Source organism: Zea mays, chromosome 2 (assembly GCF_902167145.1).
Source record: "Zea mays cultivar B73 chromosome 2, Zm-B73-REFERENCE-NAM-5.0, whole genome shotgun sequence".
Lineage (NCBI taxonomy): Eukaryota > Viridiplantae > Streptophyta > Magnoliopsida > Poales > Poaceae > Zea > Zea mays.
Window position 1 is genome coordinate 233,429,579 of NC_050097.1, and position 23,641 is coordinate 233,453,219.

A 23,641-nucleotide genomic window follows, 5' to 3' on the forward strand; every position below is an offset into this window, starting at 1 on the left:
TGACCATAGTATACGCTGCCTAAAAAAACAAGGGAGCATATCTGGTGCACATGCCATCTTGGTGCACATGTGCACATATTAAATCTCAGCCCACCATCTTTGATCTAACGTCAACTGACAATTTTGCAAAGAGACCCTCCCGCAGCCCTCCATACGTTGGAAACCCCCTCGCTCTTTTCCATCTCACGGACTCGATTGGAATCTGAACGTTTCATCTTCTTTCTCAGCCTCATCGCCGCCAGCCGAGCTCCTCCTGCCGCAGCCGTGGAACTCGTTCCCTGGCACAGCGTCATGGCCACGCCTCCGGCCGTCGGACCTGGCGGAGGCTTGATGGCCCTACTGACTGCCATGGACACACACTACGGAGGCCCCACTGACGCACGCGAAGCAGGCTGTGCTGGCCACTGACGCACGCGAAGAGCCTGATGCCTGATGGCGCTATTGACTGCCATGACGCACCCTGTAGAGGCCGCCCTGACGCACGCAATGTGCTGGCCACAGCGGCACACACCTCCTCTCAATCCTGTGTTGCAACACGATGGAGCAGCAAAGCAGGCTGTACTGATCCTGTTTTCAGCCATGTAGATGACGTCCACATACCTTCTCAATTAAACTACTCGTGCAAAATTTCTGTATCAATCAGAATTCAGAAGAAATAGTACAGCAAGAATACTGATGAGAAGAAACACCAGATAATAGAACAAAATAAGTAGCAGTCAGAGAAAGTGCTGGTAGTTATTTGCCTGCGTAACTTAGTGAAGATGAGCAAAATTGTAAAACAAAACAGCAGGAAATTCATATTTTGAGGTGGCTAATTCATTGCATTCTTTCCCTTGCGTGGCTTAGGCATTTCTTTTGCTCTCTTAATTCTTTTACTCCTTCCCTTTGAACGAACTTCAGTTGGTGGATGAATCTCAACTGTTTTTGGAATTTCACAACCAATGAAACTCTCATATTCTTCTTGAGGAGCTTGCACTGTGGTAGGCATAATTTGACCAAAAGAAGCCTCTATATTCATCATGCTTGAAACCAAGAAATCTATGCCTTCATCTGAACCCTTTCCTCTTTGAATCAAATCTTCTAGCTTGTTTCGAACCGACGCTATCTTTTTCCTTTTTTCCATTTCTCTAGCATCTATGGGCTTCTCGTCCAATAAATTGCCTTCGTCATCATACACAATTTCCCTAAGGTGACACAAATAAATGAGAGCTAAGTACGACCTACAAATAAATAGGATCATCAAATCATACCAAAGCATGAATCCTGTTACCTCTTGCATCTTGTCTCCCATCTCTTCAAAATATAAGATGATGGTATTTCAAACAGATTTTCCCCTCTCAATGTCAAAATAATATGGCGGCATGGGATTCCAATCATCTCAAATAGTTTGCATGAGCAACTCCCAAATATACTCGTTGTGCACCAGTGAACCACTCTATCCCTAGTGGACGTGTCATTAATCTTAACAACCTTGACACCCTCATGCTGCACAATGCCAACAACAAAGCATTGGTCTCTAGCAGCTATCACTTCTTCTTGAAATATTTTGAACACGTTATGTGAGTACAATACACTTCCTTGTTTCTCTATAGGCCATGGTGTCATCAAGAGTGGTGTGCTATGAATGCTAATGTGATCCGCCTTTAACTCCTCATGACGTTGGCATTCCAAGGCAGTATCAAATCTAAGCCAAAACTCAACAAAACTTAATTTTCGGTGGATAAAGCGATTGAAGAATGAATTTGAACTTTCAGATCTTGAAGTGGTTCTGAGTACTCCTGCAAGAGGTATATCCAAACACACTTATTCAAATCATACCAAAACTGTTTGTTTGTATTTGTTGGAAAGCCAACCTTCTCAGACATCTTCTCCATAATATGCCACATGCAAAACCTATGAATGGTATCTGGAAAAATGGATCTGATTGCTGATCTCATGCTAGCGTCTTCATCTGTTATAATAAGTCTTGGGGCCTTTTCTCCCATTGCCGAAAGAAAAGTCCGAAACAACCACTCATATGACTCAATCTTCTCATTTACTATGAATGCAGCTCCAAAAAAGACACTTTGCATATGATGGTTGACTCCAGTAAAAGGTACAAATTTCATATTATATTGGTTTGTGCTATAGGTTGCATCAACAGACACTAAATCACCAAAATGACTATAGTTTTTTCTACTTGTAGCATCAGCCCAAAATATGTAGACCAACTTCCCCTGCTCGTCAACAACAAAGTCATAGAAAAAAGCAATATTTGCCTCTTTCTTTCTCTCCAACTGAGCAACAAATAATTCAGCATCTGCATTCTTTATTTTGTCCCTAAGTCCTCGATAATAGTTTTGAAGATCCCGCTTCATGCATCCAATATTATCAAATCCATCACTTACTTGAAGAAGTCTATATGCTTGGGAGGTGCCTATACTTGCTTTGTGGCATGTGAACAAGGTATTCTTCACCCTTTGATTGATTGAACGGTTTGATCGAAGAAAAGGAATTTTATTAGGTGAGACTAGACCATGATTATGTTCCTCAACCATTGAAGCAATATAGTACCTACTATCCGTACCCAACTTCACATATATGTGAGCATTACATCCACATCTTGTCTCTGAGCACTTCTTTGGCTTCTTCGAATTTTCAGATGGAGCAAAAATACCTCTAAGATGTTTTTTGGCTAAACCTTGTCTCGAGCACAGGAACCTCTTATTTTGAATCACATCGAGCACCTTGCTTTGAGCTCCTACACGGACAGAAAAACCAATTGCATGTGCATATGTCTTGTAGAAATCTTCAACGGCATGTAGAGAATCAAATATCATTCCAACGACGGGCTTCAGTGCATCCTCACAAGGAGGTACAAAAGAGGCATCCTGCGGTGAGAACAAGAATTAATTTATGAATTAATTCAACAAGCCAACCAATTAAACAAAATCAAAATAGCTTACTGATGGAGGAAGGATTGGATTTTTTTTTGGAGTGCTAAACCCATCAGCAGATGTGTACATGTGCACTCCTTCTGCATGGATGTTGGCCTTCTTGTCTGATGTAACATGGACATGACCAAGAGTAGTAATTTGGATGTGGGATTGGATGTCATCTTCATGGCTGGGAACAGGACCATCGTGTTGCACAGGACTTGGATTCGTTGAGAGAAGTTGTGTACCACTGTGGCCAGCACAGCCTGCTTCGCGTGCGTCAGTGGGGCCTCCGTAGTGTGTGTCCATGGCAGTCAGTAGGGCCATCAAGCCTCCGCCAGGTCCGACGGCCGGAGGCGTGGCCATGACGCTGCGCCAGGGAACGAGTTCCACGGCTGCGGCAGGAGGAGCTCGGCTGGCGGCGATGAGGCTGAGGGAGAAGATGAAACGTTCAGATTCCAATCGAGTCCGTGAGATGGAAAAGAGCGAGGGGGTTTCCAACGTATGGAGGGCTGCGGGAGGGTCTCTTTGCAAAATTGTCAGTTGACGTTAGATCAAAGATGGTGGGCTAAGATTTAATATGTGCACATGTGCACCAAGATGGCATGTGCACCAGATATGCTCCCAAAAAACAAAGAAAACCAAACGAAGCAAGACACTGTTCTGGGCTCGGGCCCACCATTTGTCCTCCTCCGCCGGCGACTCGCCGATGCCCTTGCCGGACTGCGGCCGCCGCGGCTTCCCCACCCTACCGCTCCTCCTTCTCGTCCTTCACGCGCTCCCCAGGCGGCTCCCGCGGTGCGCGGCCGAGTCGGCGACGTGCCTCGCGGTGTACCGGGAGGGGGGCGCCCCCGCGGTGTTCCAGTCCGCGCACTGCCCGCGCTGGACCCTCCCCCCGCACGACGGCCAGGGGGGTGGCGGGGGAAAGAGCATCCCTATGGGGTGCCACGTGGCGGCGGATCGCGGCCGCCGCCGGTCCCAGGAGGACCGTGCCGTCTGTGCCCTCGGCATCCGCATCCCCTTCGTAGGTACCTCCCAACTTTACAACGTGATCTGGATGCTTCAGTCTCTAGTGCTCAAATCAGCCAGTGAGTTGGATGGATTTTGTGAACTGAATTGGGGTTTCTGGATCGTTGTTTTAGCCTACTAGTCTATTGCCGCACTACACAGTTAGCACCAAGCTAGCGATATAGGCCGAAATGGTCTTCTGGAGTTATAGTTTAGGCTATAGTCCAGTGTGCCTGTATTTGCCTTATGTTGCTTGACATCTTATTTGAAGGGGTTGATAAGATGGAAAGCACCGAAGTCCAAACTGGACGCTGATTCCAGATAGTAACACCAGGAACATTCTGGAGGTTTACTGTTCAAAGATACACACCATAAGCTGGGTGTCAATCGTAACACTGTGAATTTGCTGGAGGTATTGTAGTGAAATGCACCATATATTTTATTTCGTCAATCTGAATTAGTTGTTAAAACATCTTATGCATACCAGTCTACCGCAGAGATTACATACTTCTGGTTGTGCAATGGTAATGACTGATGAGTTCCACTTGGGATGACATATGGCTGCTGCTGTTTTTTCTCTCTCGCACACACAAGAGACTTACACATATATTAAGGAAAAAAGGTGTTTAGAACCCGTACATGCCCAACATACTCACAAGCTTTACATTGAACACACACTCGTCTTTAGAAACAAAAAAACACATCACCTTGACCTAGAGATAACGGCCTCTAGTTGGCGCAAGGGCAGCTAGGTGATTCATACCTTGGGCCCCGGCCATGCTACATATGGCTGTTGCGTGCTCAATTAATAGTTCAATATAATGTTATTTCTCAATTCTCAAAAGCATTTTAGGTTGCTCTGATTGAATTCTTTACTCCATGCACTCTATTTGTTTGTAGTTTGTCTACAATTTATCTTAGCTAACTGACTAACATAATACAGAGAACATGAGAATTAAGGAGGTTGATGTGGGAGTGGTGGCAATATTTGACGGTCATAATGGAGCTGAGGCTAGTGAGATGGCTTCTAAGCTTTTTCTGGATTACTTCTTGCTCCATGTTTATTTTCTTCTCGATGGCATACACTCTCTGCGGTTCAGAAAATCTACTGGGAAACTGACATATAGGGAAGTTACTATTTTTAACAATGTATTTAATCTGTACAAGCATGGCCAATCCGACCATGCAGAGAGGTATGTCTTCCTGTTCAGTTTTTATACGCCATTTTTCGTTCATATGTTGCTTAATTGTTCATGTGTTACAACTTTCTCACTGATAAAAAATGCAGGTCATGTTGGGCATCACCAGCCATTCTAGACCGGTCATTTCATACGGAAATTCTGAAGGAATCACTAATGAGGGCAGTTCATGATATTGATTTAACATTCTCCAAGGAGGGTTTCATGTTTCACCTGTATAATTAAATTTTGTAACATTATATTCATACGTCAAAAAATGATTCTTCTTTGTGTTCAATGCAGGAAGCATTACAGAACAATTTTGAATCTGGTTCAACAGCGACCGTGGTCTTGATAGCTGATGGACAAATTATATCTGCCAATGTTGGAGATTCAAAAGCTTTTCTGTGCTCCGAAGGATATAATCTGCACCATCGAAATAGTTACGTTTCATTCTTCAGTTTTTTAGATTTCAGATGTACCAGCCTAGTTGAATATTGAAAAACCCTCGACCTGCGGGGGGTAAGACAGCCCCCAAACATTATATTAAGAAGAAGACCTTCTCATAGAGGTCGAGAAAACCCCTGAAATCCTGCCCCACCCATACACAACGGCACCATAGCCCATGTGAGAAACGACCGCGACTGGGACTGAGCCTTAGACTGTGCTTTGGCTTGGGACAAACAAGGGGATTTTTTTAACCACGACTTGGAATTCGCTCCCATGGGGAGTCGAGCTCAGGACAGTTAGAGGCCCTTTTGCCTAGTTGAATATTGAGTCACCTCTACTAGATGGTGTTAAGGCCCATAAGGCCCATATGCCTATATATATGCTACAGTACCTGAGGGGGCTCTCACCTCACCTAATCCAGGTTAGTCACATGGTATCAGAGGAGGTTAGGGTTAGGGTTTATGTCTAAACTCGATCCGGATCCAAATTTTTGGCGCCGTCGCTGTGCTGCCATCTCGTCCAGCTCTCCGGCCTGCCGTCGCGGCCACCTCTTCCCTCCTCTGCCGCCGTCGTGCGGTCTTCCCCATCCCCCATCCCGCAGCCCTCTGCCGGATCTAGGCCTGCGCCGTCCGCCGCCAGGGCGGGATCTCCGCCGCGTAGTCCGTCGCCAGACCTGCGCCGTTCGCTGCCAGAGGAACTCGGTCGCCGCTCTCTCCTTCACCGTCCGCCGCCAGGGGCCGCGCGTCCTCAGCCGGCGCCGTCCGCCGCGGCCTTCCAGTGGCAGAGCGCCATCGATCTGTGGCCAGGGATCTCGCCGTCCTCGCCGTCCTCTGCCAGGGGCAGAGCGCCGTCGATCTGCGGCCACCGGATCTCGGCCTGCGCAAGTTCTGCGGATCTGCTCTGCCGGAAATTGGCGCATCTCGCCGTCCTCTGCCAGGGACCGGATCTCGGCCTGCGCAGTCCGCTGCTAGGGACAAGTTCCGCGGATCCGCTGCTCTGTTGGAAATCTGCACCGGCCGTCGCTGTTGCGGACAGGGCCGCGGATCTGCGACGTCACTGCTCCCGCCAGCCGCTGTTCAACTCGGCTTCCGCGCCCAGGACCCCCGTCAACTCGTCCAAGTCGGGTTGCTCTGGTTTGTTTGGTCTCAGGTCTCCTGTTCTCCCTGGTTTTTGATTCAATTCAATATGGCGACAAAAGCTATTGTTGTCAATATCACTCTTGATGGTCAAAATTATCCGGAGTGGGCTTTCTGTGTTGAGACTGCACTCCCGGGACATGGATTACTCTTCCATTTGACTGATGCGGCACCTGTTCTTGCTGATGATCGTCGCAATGTTGCTGATATCAAAACGTGGCAGCTTAATGATGGTAAAGTGATGGCTGCTATGGTGAACAACGTCAAACCGTCTATGATTATGAGTTTGTCTAAATTCAAAACTGTTAAAGCCATCTGGTCTCATTTGAAGGAGCGTTTTGTTCAGGACAGTGGTGCTCTATTACACACTCTCATGCAGCAGACATGTTATTGAGCAAAATGATATGAGTATTGATGAGTACTACTCAACCTTTGATCGCCTGATGAGTGCTTTGACATCAATGGTGCCTGCTTGTACCGCTGATCCGTGTCCGGCTCATAAGTTTATTGAGAAGTTCTTCACTTACAGATTTGTTATGGGCGTTCGGGCCGAGTTTGATTCTCTTCGTGCTCATTTACTTCAGGGTTCTGACACTCTCACAATGGCTAAGGCGTTGTCTGATTTACTTGCTGAAGAGACTCGTCTTAATTCTCTGTTCTCTACTGGTGGTAATCCTCACAGTGTGTTGGCTGCTGCCCAGAAACCTAAGAATATTTTTAAGCCTTGTGATCATTGTGGCAAGACCAATCATCGATCTGAGCTTTGCTTTGTCAAGTTCCCTGATAAGTTGACTGATTTCCGTGCACGACGTGCTGCTCGTGGTCGTGGTCCAGGACCATCTAATAGAGGCTCAGTTGCTGTTGCTGCCACTTCGTCCGCCTGTACTTCAGAGTCGGCCTGGGTACTTGATTCAGGAGCTTCCTTTCATGTCACATCTGATCAGTCAAAGTTGGCTTCTACTACACCTGTAACAGATGGTGCTTCAGTGCAGACAACTGATGGTACTGTATGCCACATTACTCATAAGGGTTCTCTTTCAGATCCACACTTTACAGTACCTAATATTTTCTTTGTTCCTGAGCTATCTATGGACCTTCTTTCAGTAGGCCAAATTACGGATCATAATTGCTTTGTCGGATTTGATGACTCATCTTGTTTTGTACAGGACCTTCGCACAGGGGAAGTGATTGGGACTGGCCGTTGCCGTAGAGCTGCTCCTCGCCTCTACATCTTGGACTCTTTGCGGCTTCCTTCCTTGGCTACATCTCCAGCGCATGTGCTTTCAGCTACCGTTGCTTCTGTTGCGTCTTTTGCCCAGTGGCATCATCGTCTAGGTCATTTGTGTGGATCTAGATTGTCTACTCTAATAAAGTCAGGTTGCTTAGGTCATACTTCGGTTCAGTCTGATTTTCATTGTAAGGGTTGTCATCTTGGAAAACAAATACAACTTCCATATTTTACTAGTCATTCTCATTCTGTTGAACCCTTTGATTTGGTTCACTCTGATATTTGGGGTCCTGCACCTTTTGTGTCAAAAGGTGGATATAAATACTATGTCATTTTTATTGATGATCATTCTCGCTACACCTGGATTTATTTCATGAAACGCCGCTCTGAGCTGATTTCTATTTATAAAATCTTTGCTCGTATGATTCACACTCAATTTTCCACTCACATTAAAACCTTTCGTTCTGATTCTGGTGGTGAATATTTATCTGATAATTTCTGCCAGTTTTTGACTTCAGAGGGTACTCTTGCTCAGCTTTCTTGCCCTGGTGCTCATGCACAGAACGGTGTGGCTGAACGCAAACATCGTCACATTATAGAAACTGCTTGCACTTTGTTGATATCTTCTTTTGTCCCTTCACATTTTTGGGGTGAAGCAGTTTCTACTGCGGTTTACCTCATCAATAGACAACCGTTATCCAAACTCTGGCAAAACACCGGGTGAAGTTCTTTTCGGAACTCCTCCACGATATGACCACCTTCGAGTTTTTGGATGTACGTGTTATGTACTATTATCACCTCGTGAACGTACTAAATTGACTGCTCAATCTGTTGAGTGTGTTTTTCTTGGATACAACCCTGAACATAAAGGCTATCGGTGTTATGATTCATCTTCTCGTCGCATGCGCATTTCTCGAGATGTGAGCTTCAATGAAAATCGTCCCTTCTTTTACAACTCTTCCACTCATTCTTCTTTTTATTCCACAGAGTCTACCTCCTTCATGAGCTTTCCTCCCATCTTTGAAACTTCATCAGTATCACCACCTACTGTTTCTACCCTAGATGTCCTTATTCCCATCACACCACCTTCCACTTCCACACCATCTCAGTCTTACTCTTCCAAACCACCTGTCACTCAGACTTACATTTGTCGTCCTCGCTCTACTCCCACGGCCAGTCCTGATGATGATCCTGTTGCTGATACTTGTACTAACACTGATGACTCTCATGTTGTTTTTAATCAGGGGTTTCATCTTCGTGACCGTGGCACTATTGCAGCTCCAGATGGTTCTTGTTCTGTTTTCGTGGATGCCATTCCATTCCTTTCCTCTCGTCCTCTTCATCTCTTGATGTCATATTCCTTTTAAGTTTTAACAATATACTCCCTCCGGTGCATCAATAATCGACGTTCTAGCTTTAGTCCAAAGTGCACGATAAATTGGCGTTTCACGCGGAGCGAGCAGTCACTCTCGATTGACGCAGCAAGAAGTAAATTCAACAGGCGTCCTTGGCCTCCACGCATGCAAAATGGAAAAAATTTTTTGGTCTTGCGTGAGTCAAGAATCGAACCTGGGTCTCCTGCCTGGGAAGGAGTGAAGAGGACCACTCCGACTATTAAAGGGATTTCGCTAGGAATGGAAAAGAGTGGTATTTATTAGTTCCTTGGTATGCGAGAAGCTGTCCAAAACGTCAGTTTTTGGTACACCGGAGGGAGTATAGGTTAACAGGGTATTGACCCTTGCTTGCATTGTGAATATCAGGCATTCTTTTTCTGTGGTTTGATATCCTTAGAGGCAGTGGCGGATCTAGGATTGATCTAAGAGGGAGGCTACTAAGCTAAGGCTATAAAAAAATTAAACCAAACAAAAAAGATCTAATTAATTTTTAATATGATACAAGAAGCAAGATAATTTTATCAAATCAAACTACCAATACCTAGCAGACTAGCACAGGGTCGACAGTTCAAAGCAAAGAAAACAGGAGCAGGCAGTAGCACACGGTTCTTTTCACCTAATCACCTTCACTGGTTCAGGGATTCTGACTGGCGTTAGGTTCAGCAGCAGGCAGCAGCGTCCAGACGCCCAACCGCGTCGTGCATCCAGCGCTCAACCGTCCAGCAAAACTGCAAAAGCAAAACAGGTTCAGTCACCGGTTGGAGCAGCAAGCAGGAGCTGGCGTCTGGTGAGGGGCCGAGGGCAAGCTGCTGACGGACCAGAGGACGAACGCGTGCTGGTGCTGGCGTGCTGCCGTGTGCCCGGGGCGCGCGACGGAGAGGCGGAGAGCCGTGCTGCGCCAGCGAGGCTGCGATGGCATGCCCGCGATGGAGTGTCGCCCCGCCGGTCGCTGGGTGCCGCTGCCGACGATGGAGGGCCATGTCGAGTGTCTAGCCGTCGAGGTGTCGCCGTGTGCAGGGGTCCGAGCGGTGGCTAGACTGTCGATGCGGCTGGGAGGGGCTAGGAGCGGGGAGCGGGTGATGCTGTGATGGAGCTGAGCCGCCTGAGTGTGACCTATTTTTCCTGGACTTCGTGGACCTATTCGCTAGAACTACTGGCCGCGACCGGGGCTGCAGCCTGGGCAGCCCCGGACGTGGATCCGCCCCTGCTTAGACTTAGAGGCGTAGATTCATGTTTTTGTGGTATCAGTTTACATCATAATCACATAAGATGTGATTGTCATGTTTGGGTCCAGATTTCCTCTGTTTAGTCAGCTGAGAGCCCTTTGTGTTGTGGTCCTGTTAGCTTCCCATGGTTAGTAGGTGGCTAGGTGCTAAGTATATATGAGATTGGTAAAAAAAGTATTCTGTAATTTCATTTCTTAGCTAATGAAAATTCAGGTCCGCCTGTTGGAAAAAGATTGCCCATGTTTAGGATTTGACATCCCTGTTCATGATGCAGTTATTCTAGCAACATGGGAAAAAAGTGCATAAAAGCTTTGTTGTAAAGCCAACCATCATAACCCATCAAAGATAAATCACATTATTATTTACTTAATTCTGGCAATTGTTCATATCCAAGTCATCTGTGTAGGCTATTTCTGGTCATTGTGATGCTGTCTGCATTTTTTGTCAGTATGACCTTATTCCTGTGCAAGATTCTCTCCAACACCGCATCATATTCTATCATAGGGCCTAAAGGTCACATCCTTTTTATGTTATCAGCTAGACTTACACACCGATATATGGTGAAACAGTCCTTGAGTTGACACTGTTTATCTGCCGTTATTGGATACCTAGTTGTTCTTGTCTTAGATGCTTTATGGTGCGATAATTTCACCTTGGTCGATGGATAATGATTTGTACTCCCTCAGTTTGAAATTGCAAGGAACATTTTCTTTCACTAGGACAAGCCTTTGACGCTTTGGCCAACAATATTTCTTTGTTAATACACGGTTTTTTCAATACTAAGTTTATGTTATTATATTTGTATTGGAAAAATATTTGCGATTATGATCCGGTATCATATAAATGACATGCTCTATTGAGATTGTCAATCAAGGTCCTGTGCTTATTAGAAATATGTGTAGTAACAGATGTATATCATGTTACTTGTACTCCAAGTCATACTTGACCATGGTTATTAAAGCGGTAAAACGTTAAAACGCTATGAACCAACTTTTTAACATTTAAACGTTTAAACGAACGTTGAAACGTCTTTTCAGACTTGACATAGAAGTTCAAATATAGAATAAATTCATACATAAGTTGAGTTCACAAACCAAATAGCATAAAAAGAAACAGATCAAGTTCAACAACACAAGTTCAACCACACAAGTTACAACTTTTATGCATGCTCAGTAACCATCATTGAACTCATCAATATTAAGACCATGAGCATCCATGCCTTGATTATCACCATCTTTTCCACTATTGCTTCCTTCAATTTCATCTTCCACATCAAGATCATCAAGAATATATTCCTCATCCTCGTCATCTTCATTTGCTAAATTAGTTTCCTCTTCTTCAAGGTCTTCATTCCTTCTCACACACCCACCACCAGCTCCCCTAGGAAAATTACGACCTCTGAGATGTGCAGATGCACCAATAGCTTCATCAACTTGGTCCCATGATAAATTGAAATCATCTCCAAGAGCATTGCTAACATGAGAATAATTAGCTAATGGATCAACCCATTCATTATCCCAATCAAAGTCTTCTAAAATCAAAGTCTTCTAAAATCAAAGGATCAAAGTTTTTCCCTTCCTCACGTATTTTTTGAAACCTATCAGTCATCTTTCTGTTGTATGAAACATATACCAAGTTATTCAACCTTTTGTGCTCTAACCTATTCCTCTTTTTGGTATGCATCTACAAGTGGAAATAAAAGTAACCTATGAAGAACTGAGGATAAAAAAGTAGTGGCGAATAGAAATTGAATAATTTGACTAGCTCACTTACAAATTTAAATGTACTCCAATTCCGCTCACAACCGGATGATGAAGCACAAAGACTAACAATCTGTCTTGCAAACTTATATAATTCAATAGTACGACCACCATATGCAAGCCACCAATCAACTAAAATGGCAAGAACAAGAAGATTATATGCTACATGCTGAAAATGGAGGGAAGGCTATCAATTTTAGAATACTTACGTGGATTCCTTGTTTGTGCATTTTTTATAGCCATTGGATTTGCAAATGCCTCTCTTTGGTTCTCATAGCGTGTGATTGGTTTCCTGCATTTGTTCGGCCTGTGCCATGGATGCAATATATTTCACCTTTTCTCTTGTTTGGTTGACTGGATTGTTGACACGACGTGCATTAGCTCATGCAAAAGGTGGCCTCGGACCAGACTGCGGCCATACGCGCTAGGGTAGCTGCGCTGCGCATGCAGGCTCTGTGCATACGGGGCGAAGTTGGCCTCGCTCTCCACATACAAAAACCAAACATGCGGATAAAGAACAACTTGGGCATCAATCTTCTCTCTAAGATCCTCATCTACCACCATTTTGACAAGCGCATCATTAAAGCAACCCCTTAGCTCTCCAACATAGCCTTCATCATCACCTGCTTTGATGTTGTAGAATTTTCTAGGGTTCAAATATAGTGCTGCTCCATATAATGGGGTATCCATTTGGTTCGCCCAATGTCAATCCACAATCTAAGTAACGTTTTCCTTACCAATCCCCTCAATTCTCTTTTGTAACATAGTAGACTTCTTAATAATTAGCACATTGAATCAACCCTCGCTTTCCCGCCTCAACATAGTATGCATATTTCCATCTGGGATCATTTGACTTTGGCCTTCGTGACTGATCTTTGAGTGGGTCATAGGAGTCATTACTTTGATCGGCAGACAATGCCTCGCTATTTGTTGCCATTGAAATTCACTGTGAGCAAAATCAACAAATCTTAGGCGCTGGCTGGCTGCTGGTCTTGCGGAGGGAGGAGGGGGAGCCGCAGAGGTGAGAGGTCACAGGTCGGTGGAGGGCGGCGGCGCAGTGGCCTATGGCCGGCGGTCTGCGGCGCAGTGGCCTGTGGCATGTGGCCGGGCAGCGCGGCGCAGTGGCTTGTGGGCGGAGGGAGGGGGGAGGAGGGAGGAGGGGGCCGCGGACGTACCTGGGGGGCCGGCTGAGGGGGTGACCGTAGCTCCACGCGCTGGCTGGGCGGCCGGGAGAGCTCCAGGCGCTGGCTGAGGAAGAGGAGGCCTCCACGCGTGCTCTGGCTGTAAACCTAAAGGCCTAGGAAGGCCCACTAATGACTAGAACGTCCTCAGAACGCTTAAAACGCCATAAAACACGTTTCAGACGCTTAAACGACGATTCAACGTCCAAAATGGACGTTCTACGCCACTTTACTAGAACGTTCGGACGTTTCAGCTCCTAATCATGCTTTATCGCTTAAACGACATTTTAATAACAATGTACTTGACTATATATATGGAAGCCTCCCCCCGAAAAAAGGTGTAAGGTGTTCCCCTAATTCTCTACGGTCCTAATGAAGCAAACAAATTGCTCCTTGTAATTTCAAATGGAGGGAGTTGGTCGCAATCACCAATCACCCAGAACCAATATTGGTTTATGCATGAATTGGATATAGCAGGCTGCTTAATATTTCGTTAGTTTCAGTTTTAGGGAAGGATGCTCAATAAAAGTTATGCATTTTGCTTTGCATATTTTATTTTCCTTATTAGACTATGTTCTAGCGCTTCGGGTGAATAACAATATGAAAGCTTGCATTGTATCAGGGAAACGAAGGAGAAAGAGAAACTCAATTAATCACGAGGAATTTGCTTTGGCAAATTATGATGGACCGTTGTATCATGCAAGGGAGTTGACAAAGGACCATCATCCTAATAGAGAAGACGAGAGAAACCGTGTGGAGGCTGCTGGTGGTTATGTTCTTGAGTGGGCTGGTGTATATCGTGTTAATGGCGAGCTAGCACTATCAAGAGCTATTGGTGATGTTCCTTACAAAAGGTTAATGGCTGCCCCCATTTTGTTTCATGAATTATAGTTTTTTTGTCAAATGATCTTTATAGAATAAAATTTCATGGGGCTAAAGCAGTCATATTTCCAAACGAGTACTACAATGAAACTGTTCAGTAATAACCTATGTCATAGCAAAGACACCAAGGTACCAAAAGTACCTGAGGAAGGATTACTAGGGGAGCGAAGAGTGAGTCCTAACGTTATAGAGTATGCATACGAGATCATGACATTGAGAGTTTCAGGCCATATTGTGCGTAACACCTTACGTCCTCTTGCTGATCATGGATTATTGAGTGTATTTGGTACGCAAGATTACAAGCCAAAACCATAGAGACACAACACCTTCTTGATGGGGAGTCGTATGGGCAAGCTAGACTAACTCTCACTATTGTTGGATATTGGATTGTCTTTAACTCTCTTGGCTTAGGTTTGGTGGATCTTGTTGTGGATTCTTGTGAGGAGTTAGATGTCTAAACCTAAATTGAATGTTGCTCTACCATCTACCATCTCCTTTTAGAGGCCAAAGGGGCAGCAATTTTACATGTATACACTACCTGTCGTCCCTACCTGCCATTGGGCCAACAACCTTGTCCTATTTTGTCTTGTGACCTACAACAACATGCATCAGTGCAATCATTTGGAGGCGTGTAGCTGTGGTTATACCTAGAGTAAGGATGACGTTTTAATGGATTCTAGTACGGTTCCTTGTACCCTTTGTCACTAGTGAGGGCCTTTGTACTGCCTAGCGCCACTATAAGTATTCTCTCAATCCTCCGACAGTCAAGATCGCCTGTAAGGATACAACGATAAATACTAAAGAATGCTTGCTTAGTGGCTTTAGGTACACCTGCACCCTGTGCGCGTTGTCAAGGCAAAGGTGTGCCCGTAATGTCATGCTCACATTTAATGCAAACGTTGTCTTAGTTATCCCTTTGCAAGGTGACCGACTGATCGCCATAACGGGCTACCGAGGTAGGTGTATAACCTATGACATCGGCTTTTGCGACCCGGGCTTGCTGGCCTCAGGTGATTGGCTCTCGATACAGTCTCTTGTAGTTTATTGTATTTCTCAGTACATGGATGCGCTTGTGTGGTTATAGGGTCATAACTTGCACTGTGTAGCGGCCTCGAGTGCCCTGCAGTCTGTGTTGCGTGTCTGCATGCTGTGTCGGTTCCGTAATATCGCCCATCGTGCATTTAATTTGTTGTACTCGAGACTTATCTATTAAGATATCACTATGAGATAGTCTTCAAGGCATTTAGGTGTGGGGCTCATATCTTGGTCTGCATTGCCACTAGTGGGCCCATCACATCCCTTAGCCCCGAGACAGGCCTAGGCTGTCACTCAGAGTCCTCGATTCCTCTGGGGGCCCTCTAGCCTCGGAGGTATATACCATCAGGTGCCCCGAGGTGTGAGGGGCCCCGAGGGATTATACCGTTAGATGCGCCGGGATGGAGGGGCTCTAGTGGCTTATACCGTCAGATGCCTCAGGATGCGAAGGTCCTCGTTGGTTAATAATGCCAGGTGCCACGGGATGCGATGGGCCCTAAGGGCTTATACTGGCAGGGGTCCCGAGACACGAGGGGCTCGGGTCTTACACTGACATGTTCCACAAGACGCGAGAGGCACCGAGAGTTTATACCTTCAGGTGCCCCAGGACGCACGAGGCCCTGAAGGCTTATACCATTAGGTGCCCTGGGACGCACGGGGCCCTCAGGGGCTTATACCACCAGGTGCCCCAGGGTACGAGGGCTCTGGGGGCTTATATTGTTAGGTGCCCCAGGACACAAGGGGCCCTGGAGTAGAGATGTCAATGGGGAATTCCCTACCGGGTTATAGCATCTCATACTCATCCCCATCATGTTTGATCCATCCCCATACCCATCCCCATACCCATCATGGGTACAAAACTCATCCCATACCCATCCCCATTTCGGGTTTCGGGTCCCCAATGGGTCCCCATCCCCAATTAAGGGATAACTAAGTACTAACATGTAGCACAAACAATCTAGATTTCAGACATCACTACATCGACAAGCACTCATCCATGAACCATGTTCCATTCATCCATCCATCAGAAAAGACATAAGTACTTCGTGATCGATAGAAGAAATGAAGAAATGGAGTTTTCTCACCTTCCTTGGTCACCATCTGAGTTTGTTGGCGCCTGAGAATCCATGGTCGTCACCGTCGTCTGGGCAGGGTGTAGCATATGGCTGGTTATTTTAGGGTTTTGTTTTTTACTAGTCTGCTAGTTGCCTTGTTGGACTAGGACCTAGGGCCTGGTGCCCTGTCGTGCTGGGCTTGGTGGCCGGCTCGGCCTCAACTCATTCATACAAACACAACAGGTGTACACGTATGAAATACCCATGGGTAATCGGGTTCAGATTATTGCTTCCCAAACCCATACCCGTTTACCCAATGGGTGAAGATTTTGTCCCATATCCATACCCATGAGTACAATTTTCGTCCCATACCCGTACCCTAATAGGGGAATTCCCCACGGGTTGGCGGGTATCGGGTCCCCATTGACATCTCTACCCTGGAGGCTTATACCAACAGGTGTCCCGGGACACGAGAGGCCCCAGTGGCTTATACCGGAAGGTGTCCTAGGGTGCGAGGGACCCTGGGGGCTGGCAGGTGCCTTAGGATACGAGGGGCCTCAAGGGCTTATACCGTCAGATGTCCTAGGGCGTGAGGATTGTTGAGGTCTAGGGCTTATACTGTCAGGTGCCCCAAGACACAAGGGCCCTCGGGGGCTTATACTGACAGGTGCCCCGGGACGTGAGAGGGCATGAGGGTTTATACCGGCATGTGCCCCGGGGCGCGAGGGGCCCTGGGGCTTAAACCGTCAGGCGCCTCGGGACATGAGAGGCCCCCGAAGCTTATACTGTCAGGTGCCCCAGGATACAAGGAGCCTCGAGGCTTATACCAACATGTGCCTTGGGGCGCTAGGGGCCCATGGGGCTTATACTTGTACACCATATTATGTGGTCCTAAAGTCTTTTTTTTTCTCGAACACGCAGGAGAACTGCGCATCATTATATTGAAAGAGAGAAAGGTCCGAAATGGACCAAAGTACAATGCCATAACAGGCAAAAATAAATAGAAAATAAAACAGTGCAGCCTCATGCACTAGGAAAAGCCCTAGCCCCCCCTAGCAAATGCAGCCAGAAGCCCAAGACTCTCGAGCTGCTTCGCACCAGCCATAAACCAGCACTCCACCTCATCCAAGAAAAGCCTCTGAATGGTGCTTAATGACGGGTTGACACCATCAAATACCGCCTTATTGCGATGCAGCCATAAACACCAGGCCCCCAGAAAACCCTAAAGTCTTAGCTTAGGGGATACCCTTGTTCAAACCTACTCAGTGTCGGGACTTTTTCCTGCTGGGACCAAGGGTGGTCCCCAGGCCATGGGGCCCTGGGGCAGCGGCCCTGGGGCAGCGGCCCTTTCACTATGGGACCCAGAAGTCAGTCTCTTGCGTCAGGATCCAAGAGTGCGTCTTGGCAGCAGCTGGGGATATGCCCTTCCCCGGGCACTGACAACCTGCATGGGGGATGCATTAGAGATTCAGACTCGATAATAGCTGAAGTTCTAAATTCCAAGATAGCCAAAATGGAACATATTTAAATATCTAGCTAGTGAGGAGCATCTGTAGGTTACTCGTTATATAATGTGATTTTGATCGATAACAGATATAAATTTCCCTGCGGCAGAGTGCTAGTCCCATGCTCAGATAGAGTTTCTTGAAATGTTGATATAACATGCTATTTTTCCATTCGGTAGAGTTGCATGGAGCATGGACAGTCTGAAGTGATCCTTATAATTATTTTGCAGATACGGTGTAATATCAACACCTGAATTGACAGGCTGGCAGATTCTGTCAGAAAATGACAGTTTTCTTATTGCGTCATCTGATGGGATCTTTGAGAAAATGACTATGCAAGATGTTTGTGACCTAATGCTGCATGCAAAAATTCGTGTTAAACATGATTTTGGATCCTCTGCCATAACACAACGTAATTTGGCAGATTACGTAGTTCATGTTGCTTTACAGAAAGGCACAACAGACAATGTGGCTGCTGTGGTTGTTCCATTGGGATCACCTGGTAGCACTGGTACTACATTAAAAGATTCGTCCCAGTTCGAAGAAGATCTCAAGATATCTATTTCTCCAATGTTGAATGTTCCATATGGATTGAAGCCTGGTAGTCTTGCTGATCATTGACTGTATTTTGTTAATTGTATTTGTAAGCACTCCATAAGTTTGTGCGTTTCCATATTATGTAATTGTGTAGTAAATGAATTTGTTTATAATTTGGGTTTTTAATAGTTGCAAATGGCCAAACAATTTGCTGATATTGTGCATTGTATTTTCTAAACAAAGTCTACATTGTAGCCAGTTGATTCAATCCTTATTATTAACAATATAGGAGCAATCTTTATATGCATGTCAAATCCTCACAGGAGAGCATTCATGCCCCTTTTATCATAATTCTGTATTGGTATCCCTCTTCACTTTTCTGTTGCTGCCATGCTGCCCTAGTTTTTCTATGCTCTTTCCATATCTGCAAATCCTTGCTCCTTACTCCACCTATTCGACTATGTCACTATACATGGTACACCTTAAGTTGAGGCCAAGCTCTCTTCTGAAGTCATTGTCCTTAGTTTTACTTACATGTATTTTATTTTATGACTAGTTGATGGAATCTGTTCATCTGTTATTGGCAAGGAGTACTTCAATTGCCCATGAACTCCTTATAATTGGTTTTTACTTGTGTATTTTCGAATGGCTAGCAGATCATGGACATAGTTCAGCTGTCATTGACATGGAGTATTTCAAGCGCTCATCAATAAAGTTCCAGAGGTTCTTGGTAAGCGCTCATCAATACAAATGCATTATACAATTTTATGCCATGTGAGTTCATCTTTGTTGTTATTATCTGTTTCATTTAGTATATAATTTCTTGTTTAAGTTTCTTGTGACGAGTTGGACGATGCTATTTGAGTTCATTTGCATACTCTGTAATTAGGTTGAAGCAAAACCTAAGAAACTTGGTTGTTTCTATTTATCCGAGAGTCTGGATGAAGATATGGACTATATATTTAGGGTGCCGGAAGCATACCAGCGTGAAGAAGTCCATGACTTCAACCACATACCAGCTGAGACTGCCTTATATTCTGATGGTTAGTAGTCTGTTTTTAGATACTCATGGATGGGTCTTTTCATCAATAAATCCTTTCGGTTGTTCCTTTTTCTTTTGTGTGTGTATATGTGGTGGTGGTGATGGGGGTGGGGTGGGTTAGGTAGCATGTTGGAATCTGTAACTTTCTTGTTTGAATGCCATATCATCCAATGATCCAATCTTAACTTGAGGACCCGGTTGACACTCGGCTTGCTGCCCTCAAACCACACGAGTTTCTGAACTTCAAAATCTCCCAAGCCACTATGATGAAAAGAATGTTAAGCCCCTTCCGTACTTCTGCATACCTCCAGGAGCTTTCTAGCAGGTTGCAGGCCCCAGCCGCCTAGGTTTGGTGGTCCGGTCGTGTCCCTTCTCCTGTGAGAAGTCCCTAGTGTGTTGTGTTCGGGATGGGCTTCTTATGCCCCATTTTACTTGACTCTTTCTTTCTTAAATGAAATGACACGCAGTTCTCCTGCGTAGTTCGAGAAAAAATATCATCCAATCTTAACTGTTATAATATTCATCTTCGAAGACTAACCATATTATACTTGCCTTAATTAGGGGGACATCCAACACCATTGGGCACCTTCTAGAAACAGTTAATTGCTGAAATTGGTGCAAGAGAGGGCTGTGGAATTCTGATGTAATGATTGATTTGTTTGATAATGTCTTTATCTTTTTCATGACTTTGGTTGTTCTCTTCATTTTTATAAGGTAATCTGGAAAAATACAAGGACAAACACTTTTGCTTGTACCTTGGTCCCGAAGATGGCGAAATGGGACAGTGCAATGGTCCTGAAGCTTTTGCAAACTTTTTTGGTCTACTTGACTCCCTTCCGCATAATGGAAGCAAACCAAATGGTTCACACTCCTTTGGCAACACGATCGATTTCAGGTACCTTTCCATTTCTCAAGGAACATTTTGAATACATGTTTTGAGGGAAAAGTTCTGTGTAGTTAATATGTTTCGAATTGGATAACCTTTTGTTCCTTCTTTTATCATGAATCCATGATGTAAGCATACCTGATTATCACCTATCCGTGGTCTGTTTGGTAGAGCTCTAGCTTCAGTTAAAACAACTCTAGTTGTGGCTTTTCTGTCGAAACAACTTTTTCTAACTTCAGCTTCACTAGCTAGAAAAACGTTTGCTAAAACAACTTCAACTTCTCCTAGACCTTGGAAAGGGTAAAAAGTCCATAATGCTGAAGAGAGCATGTGTTGGTTGTCTGCTTGCACGATCTCATCAATCCTGCACAGCTGGCTGCTCGTGGGCTCCGCATCTCTGCCTCACACCACGTGAGCCTGGCTCTGCGGAAACAAAGATTTTTTTTGCATTTGCGGAGCCAGGCGCGATGACCCCTTTTGCATTTGCGGAACCAGGTCCACTCGCTCCTCCAGGCATCCAAACGCGACGAACCTGCATTCGTCCGACCTGGTTTGGTTCTCATGCAGCCAACCAATCACACCCTTAGTTGCTTCCTATCTATTGGACTTTTTACATACTTAAATTGATGTCGAATGAATGTCAAACTTGGTTCTATGTCAACCAACCTTGATCCATTTTGACATTTTTGTAGTTGCATTATCCTCTTCCTCTAACGGTAGCGATAATTTCTTGTCAGATCATATGCAAAACTATTAGCTATGTATCCAAATGGAGGACCATGTTTAGGGGGTAAACAACGAGTGTAGAGCATTAGGAAACACTTCACAACCATTAAGGGAGGAGCGACTTTCATATATATAGCCATGATATTTGGAGCATAAGATAAGTTACATACATATCTCTAGACTATACATATCTCTAATACTCATCCACAGTCACAAGGGGAGGGAATTGGATGCAGAGACCGGCCCAAAAGTCACTAAACAAATGTAGATGCAATCTCTTAGTCATGATGTTCGTGAACTGATGTGTAGATGCGACATGTAGCACTTGAACTTGCCTTAAAGCAACCTCACGGACGAAGTGGATGTCGATCTCAATGTGCTTCGTGCGACGATGATGAATTGGATTGGCAGTCATATCGACTGAATTGACAGTAGACAATAGTCGCAGAAGGAATCCGGACATGAAGCTTCTAAAGCAACTATCATAGCCAGCAACACTCCACAACTGAAACAGGACATTGTAGTCTGCCACTTGGAAGACCAGGAGACCAAGGTGTCACTGAGAAAGGTGCAGAAGCTCAAGGTAGAACACCGGGAGTTTGGGTAGTCTGTCTAGTCGACATCAGAGTAGGCAGCGATGGATGACACACCGCTAGTGCCTAGGTGAAGACCGACATCGAGGGTGCCCTTCTCCTAGCATAGGATGTGCTAGATCAGTGCGAGGTGGGGCTCTTGTTAGTCATGTTCGAAGAGACATACTTGCTAAACGGCGTAGGTGAGGTTGGGCTATGTCAGCGTGATTGTGTGAGGTACTGTAGAGCGCCAACCAGACTCCAATAAGGGGTCAGCAATAGGGTCACCATCAGTCGTAGACAACTTGGACTTATAGCCAACTAGAGTCGCCGTGGGATAATACTCAACCAAGTCATCTGGAGCCATCGTGGGGTGACACTCAGCCATGCCAACCCACTGGAGCAGAATGACGGCGTACTATCTTTGTGACATGAGCAAGTCGTTGGAGCAGCGCATGATAGAGATGCCAAGGAAGTGTTGGAGAACGCCAAAGTTTGTCATGGCGACCTCAGAGTTGACCCAATCGATGATGCGCTATAGTAGAGCAGGAGAGGACACCTACAATACAATATTGTTGATGTCGCGTAGTAGGTAGACAACATCTCAATCTTTATAAATAGACACGTGCCAGACTACGCTATAGAGAGCTATGCTTGCAAATGTAGGTAGCAAACCCCTGGTGCTATATGTGAGGTGCTTGCTTGCGGCTGTACAACGACTTTTTTTTTTCTCTCGAAACCCAGGAGAACTGTGGCTCATTATATTAAGAAGATAGGAAAAAAAGGCTTGAGAAGCCCAAATACAAAGGTCTCCTTACGGAGGCCAAAAACACAAAAAGCTGAAACAATCCATCAGACACACACAACCATTCAAAGGATGTTAGATCTAGGGAAGGAGGGCAGCAAGGTAGGAAAGCCCTTTAGCCCCTGCCATTTCCCAAAACAATCTGTCCTCCCCTACTAACCTAAGAGATAAGGCCAAACTTGGAGTCCATCCATCGAATACTTATCTGTTTCGAAGCTTCCAAATTGTCTAGGCTCCCAAGGCAATTAAAGAGTTGAGGCCTTTTCCAGGTAAACCAGCCGTGACTCCTGGGATCTGCTCCCACCAGTTCATGAACGAAGGCATCCCTGGCTGTGGAGCCAGGCTTTCCAAGCCAAAAGGCTAAAGATGAAACCAAAACTCTGTTGCAAACACACAAGAGACAAGGAGATGGTCCAGGGTTTCTTCTTTCTAGTCACATCAGAGGCATCTTGTCGGGTGATCCATCCCTCTCTTAGCAAGTCGGTCCGCAGTCCAACATCTCTTGTGAGCAACTAGCCAAAGGAAGAAACAACACTTGGGGGGGGGGGGGGGGCTAAGTTTCCCACACCAAAGGATAATGGAAAAAAACTGTTGAAACTGCAAAGAAACCTTCATATGCTGTTTTGGCCGAGTATTTGCCGTCTCTAGCTAAACTGAAAATATGTTTATCCTCTATTTCAGGCTGTAGCACCACTTCTGATAGCAAATTCCATAGCTGCAAGTAGTCCACTATGGCTCCAACTGAAAGAGCCCCTTTGATGTCAGAGATCCATTTTCTGTTGGTTAAAGCCTCTAGAACATATCTATTGTTTGCAATTCTTTATGGTATAATTGCAAACAACCTAGGAGCCAGATCACTTACTCTCTGACCCAAGAGCCACTTGTCTGTCCAGAATAGAGTGCGGGCTCCATTCCCCACTTCTGAAATCAGAACAATGTCGAAGAAAGCCTTTGCCTTTCTTGGAACTTGGATAGGGAGGTTTGCCCAAGGACGTCCTGGATCAGATTTAAGCAACCAAAGCCATCTCATGCGAAGGGCCCAACACAACTCCTTTAAGCTAGAAATTCCAAGTCCTCCTAAATGTAGAGGTCGACACACCCTTCCCAGGCTATCAGACAA

The 23,641-nt window shown here is 45.4% G+C and overlaps 2 protein-coding genes across 8 annotated transcripts in view; both read left to right on the forward strand.

The window, feature by feature from the left end:
* The first annotated feature begins 3,500 nt into the window (after positions 1-3,500).
* Positions 3,501-23,641, forward strand: part of LOC103648097 (uncharacterized) — a 63,121-nt gene continuing 42,980 nt past the window's right edge. For 2 of the 7 annotated variants that reach the window (XM_035965548.1, XM_035965549.1), the window contains exons 1-9: positions 3,547-3,943; positions 4,867-5,116; positions 5,212-5,321; positions 5,409-5,543; positions 14,099-14,330; positions 18,184-18,554; positions 19,144-19,220; positions 19,380-19,533; positions 20,247-20,427. In XM_035965548.1, the coding sequence (XP_035821441.1) occupies positions 3,625-3,943; positions 4,867-5,116; positions 5,212-5,321; positions 5,409-5,543; positions 14,099-14,330; positions 18,184-18,554; positions 19,144-19,220; positions 19,380-19,533; positions 20,247-20,427 (1,829 nt within the window). In that variant the 5' untranslated portion in view covers positions 3,547-3,624. Of the gene's footprint in view, positions 3,944-4,194; positions 4,336-4,866; positions 5,117-5,211; positions 5,322-5,408; positions 5,544-14,098; positions 14,331-18,183; positions 18,555-19,143; positions 19,221-19,379; positions 19,534-20,246; positions 20,428-23,641 lie in introns of all 7 variants that reach the window. The other 5 variants (XM_035965550.1, XM_008672602.3, XM_008672605.3 and 2 more) reach the window with 4 other exon arrangements.
* Positions 5,409-8,263, forward strand: LOC103648096 (uncharacterized). Its single transcript, XM_008672600.4, has 2 exons — positions 5,409-7,689; positions 7,854-8,263. The coding sequence occupies exons 1-2, from the start codon at positions 7,092-7,094 to the stop codon at positions 7,895-7,897; spliced, it is 642 nt and encodes a 213-aa protein (XP_008670822.1). The 5' UTR covers positions 5,409-7,091; the 3' UTR covers positions 7,898-8,263.

Coding starts and splice junctions, on each gene's coding strand:
- LOC103648096 (XM_008672600.4), top strand. CDS start 7,092: ATGAGTATTGATGAGTACTACTCAACCTTTGATCGCCTGATGAGTGCT. Junction 7,690..7,853: donor TTCAGTGCAGACAACTGATG/GTACTGTATGCC, acceptor TGTTTTGTACAG/GACCTTCGCACAGGGGAAGT.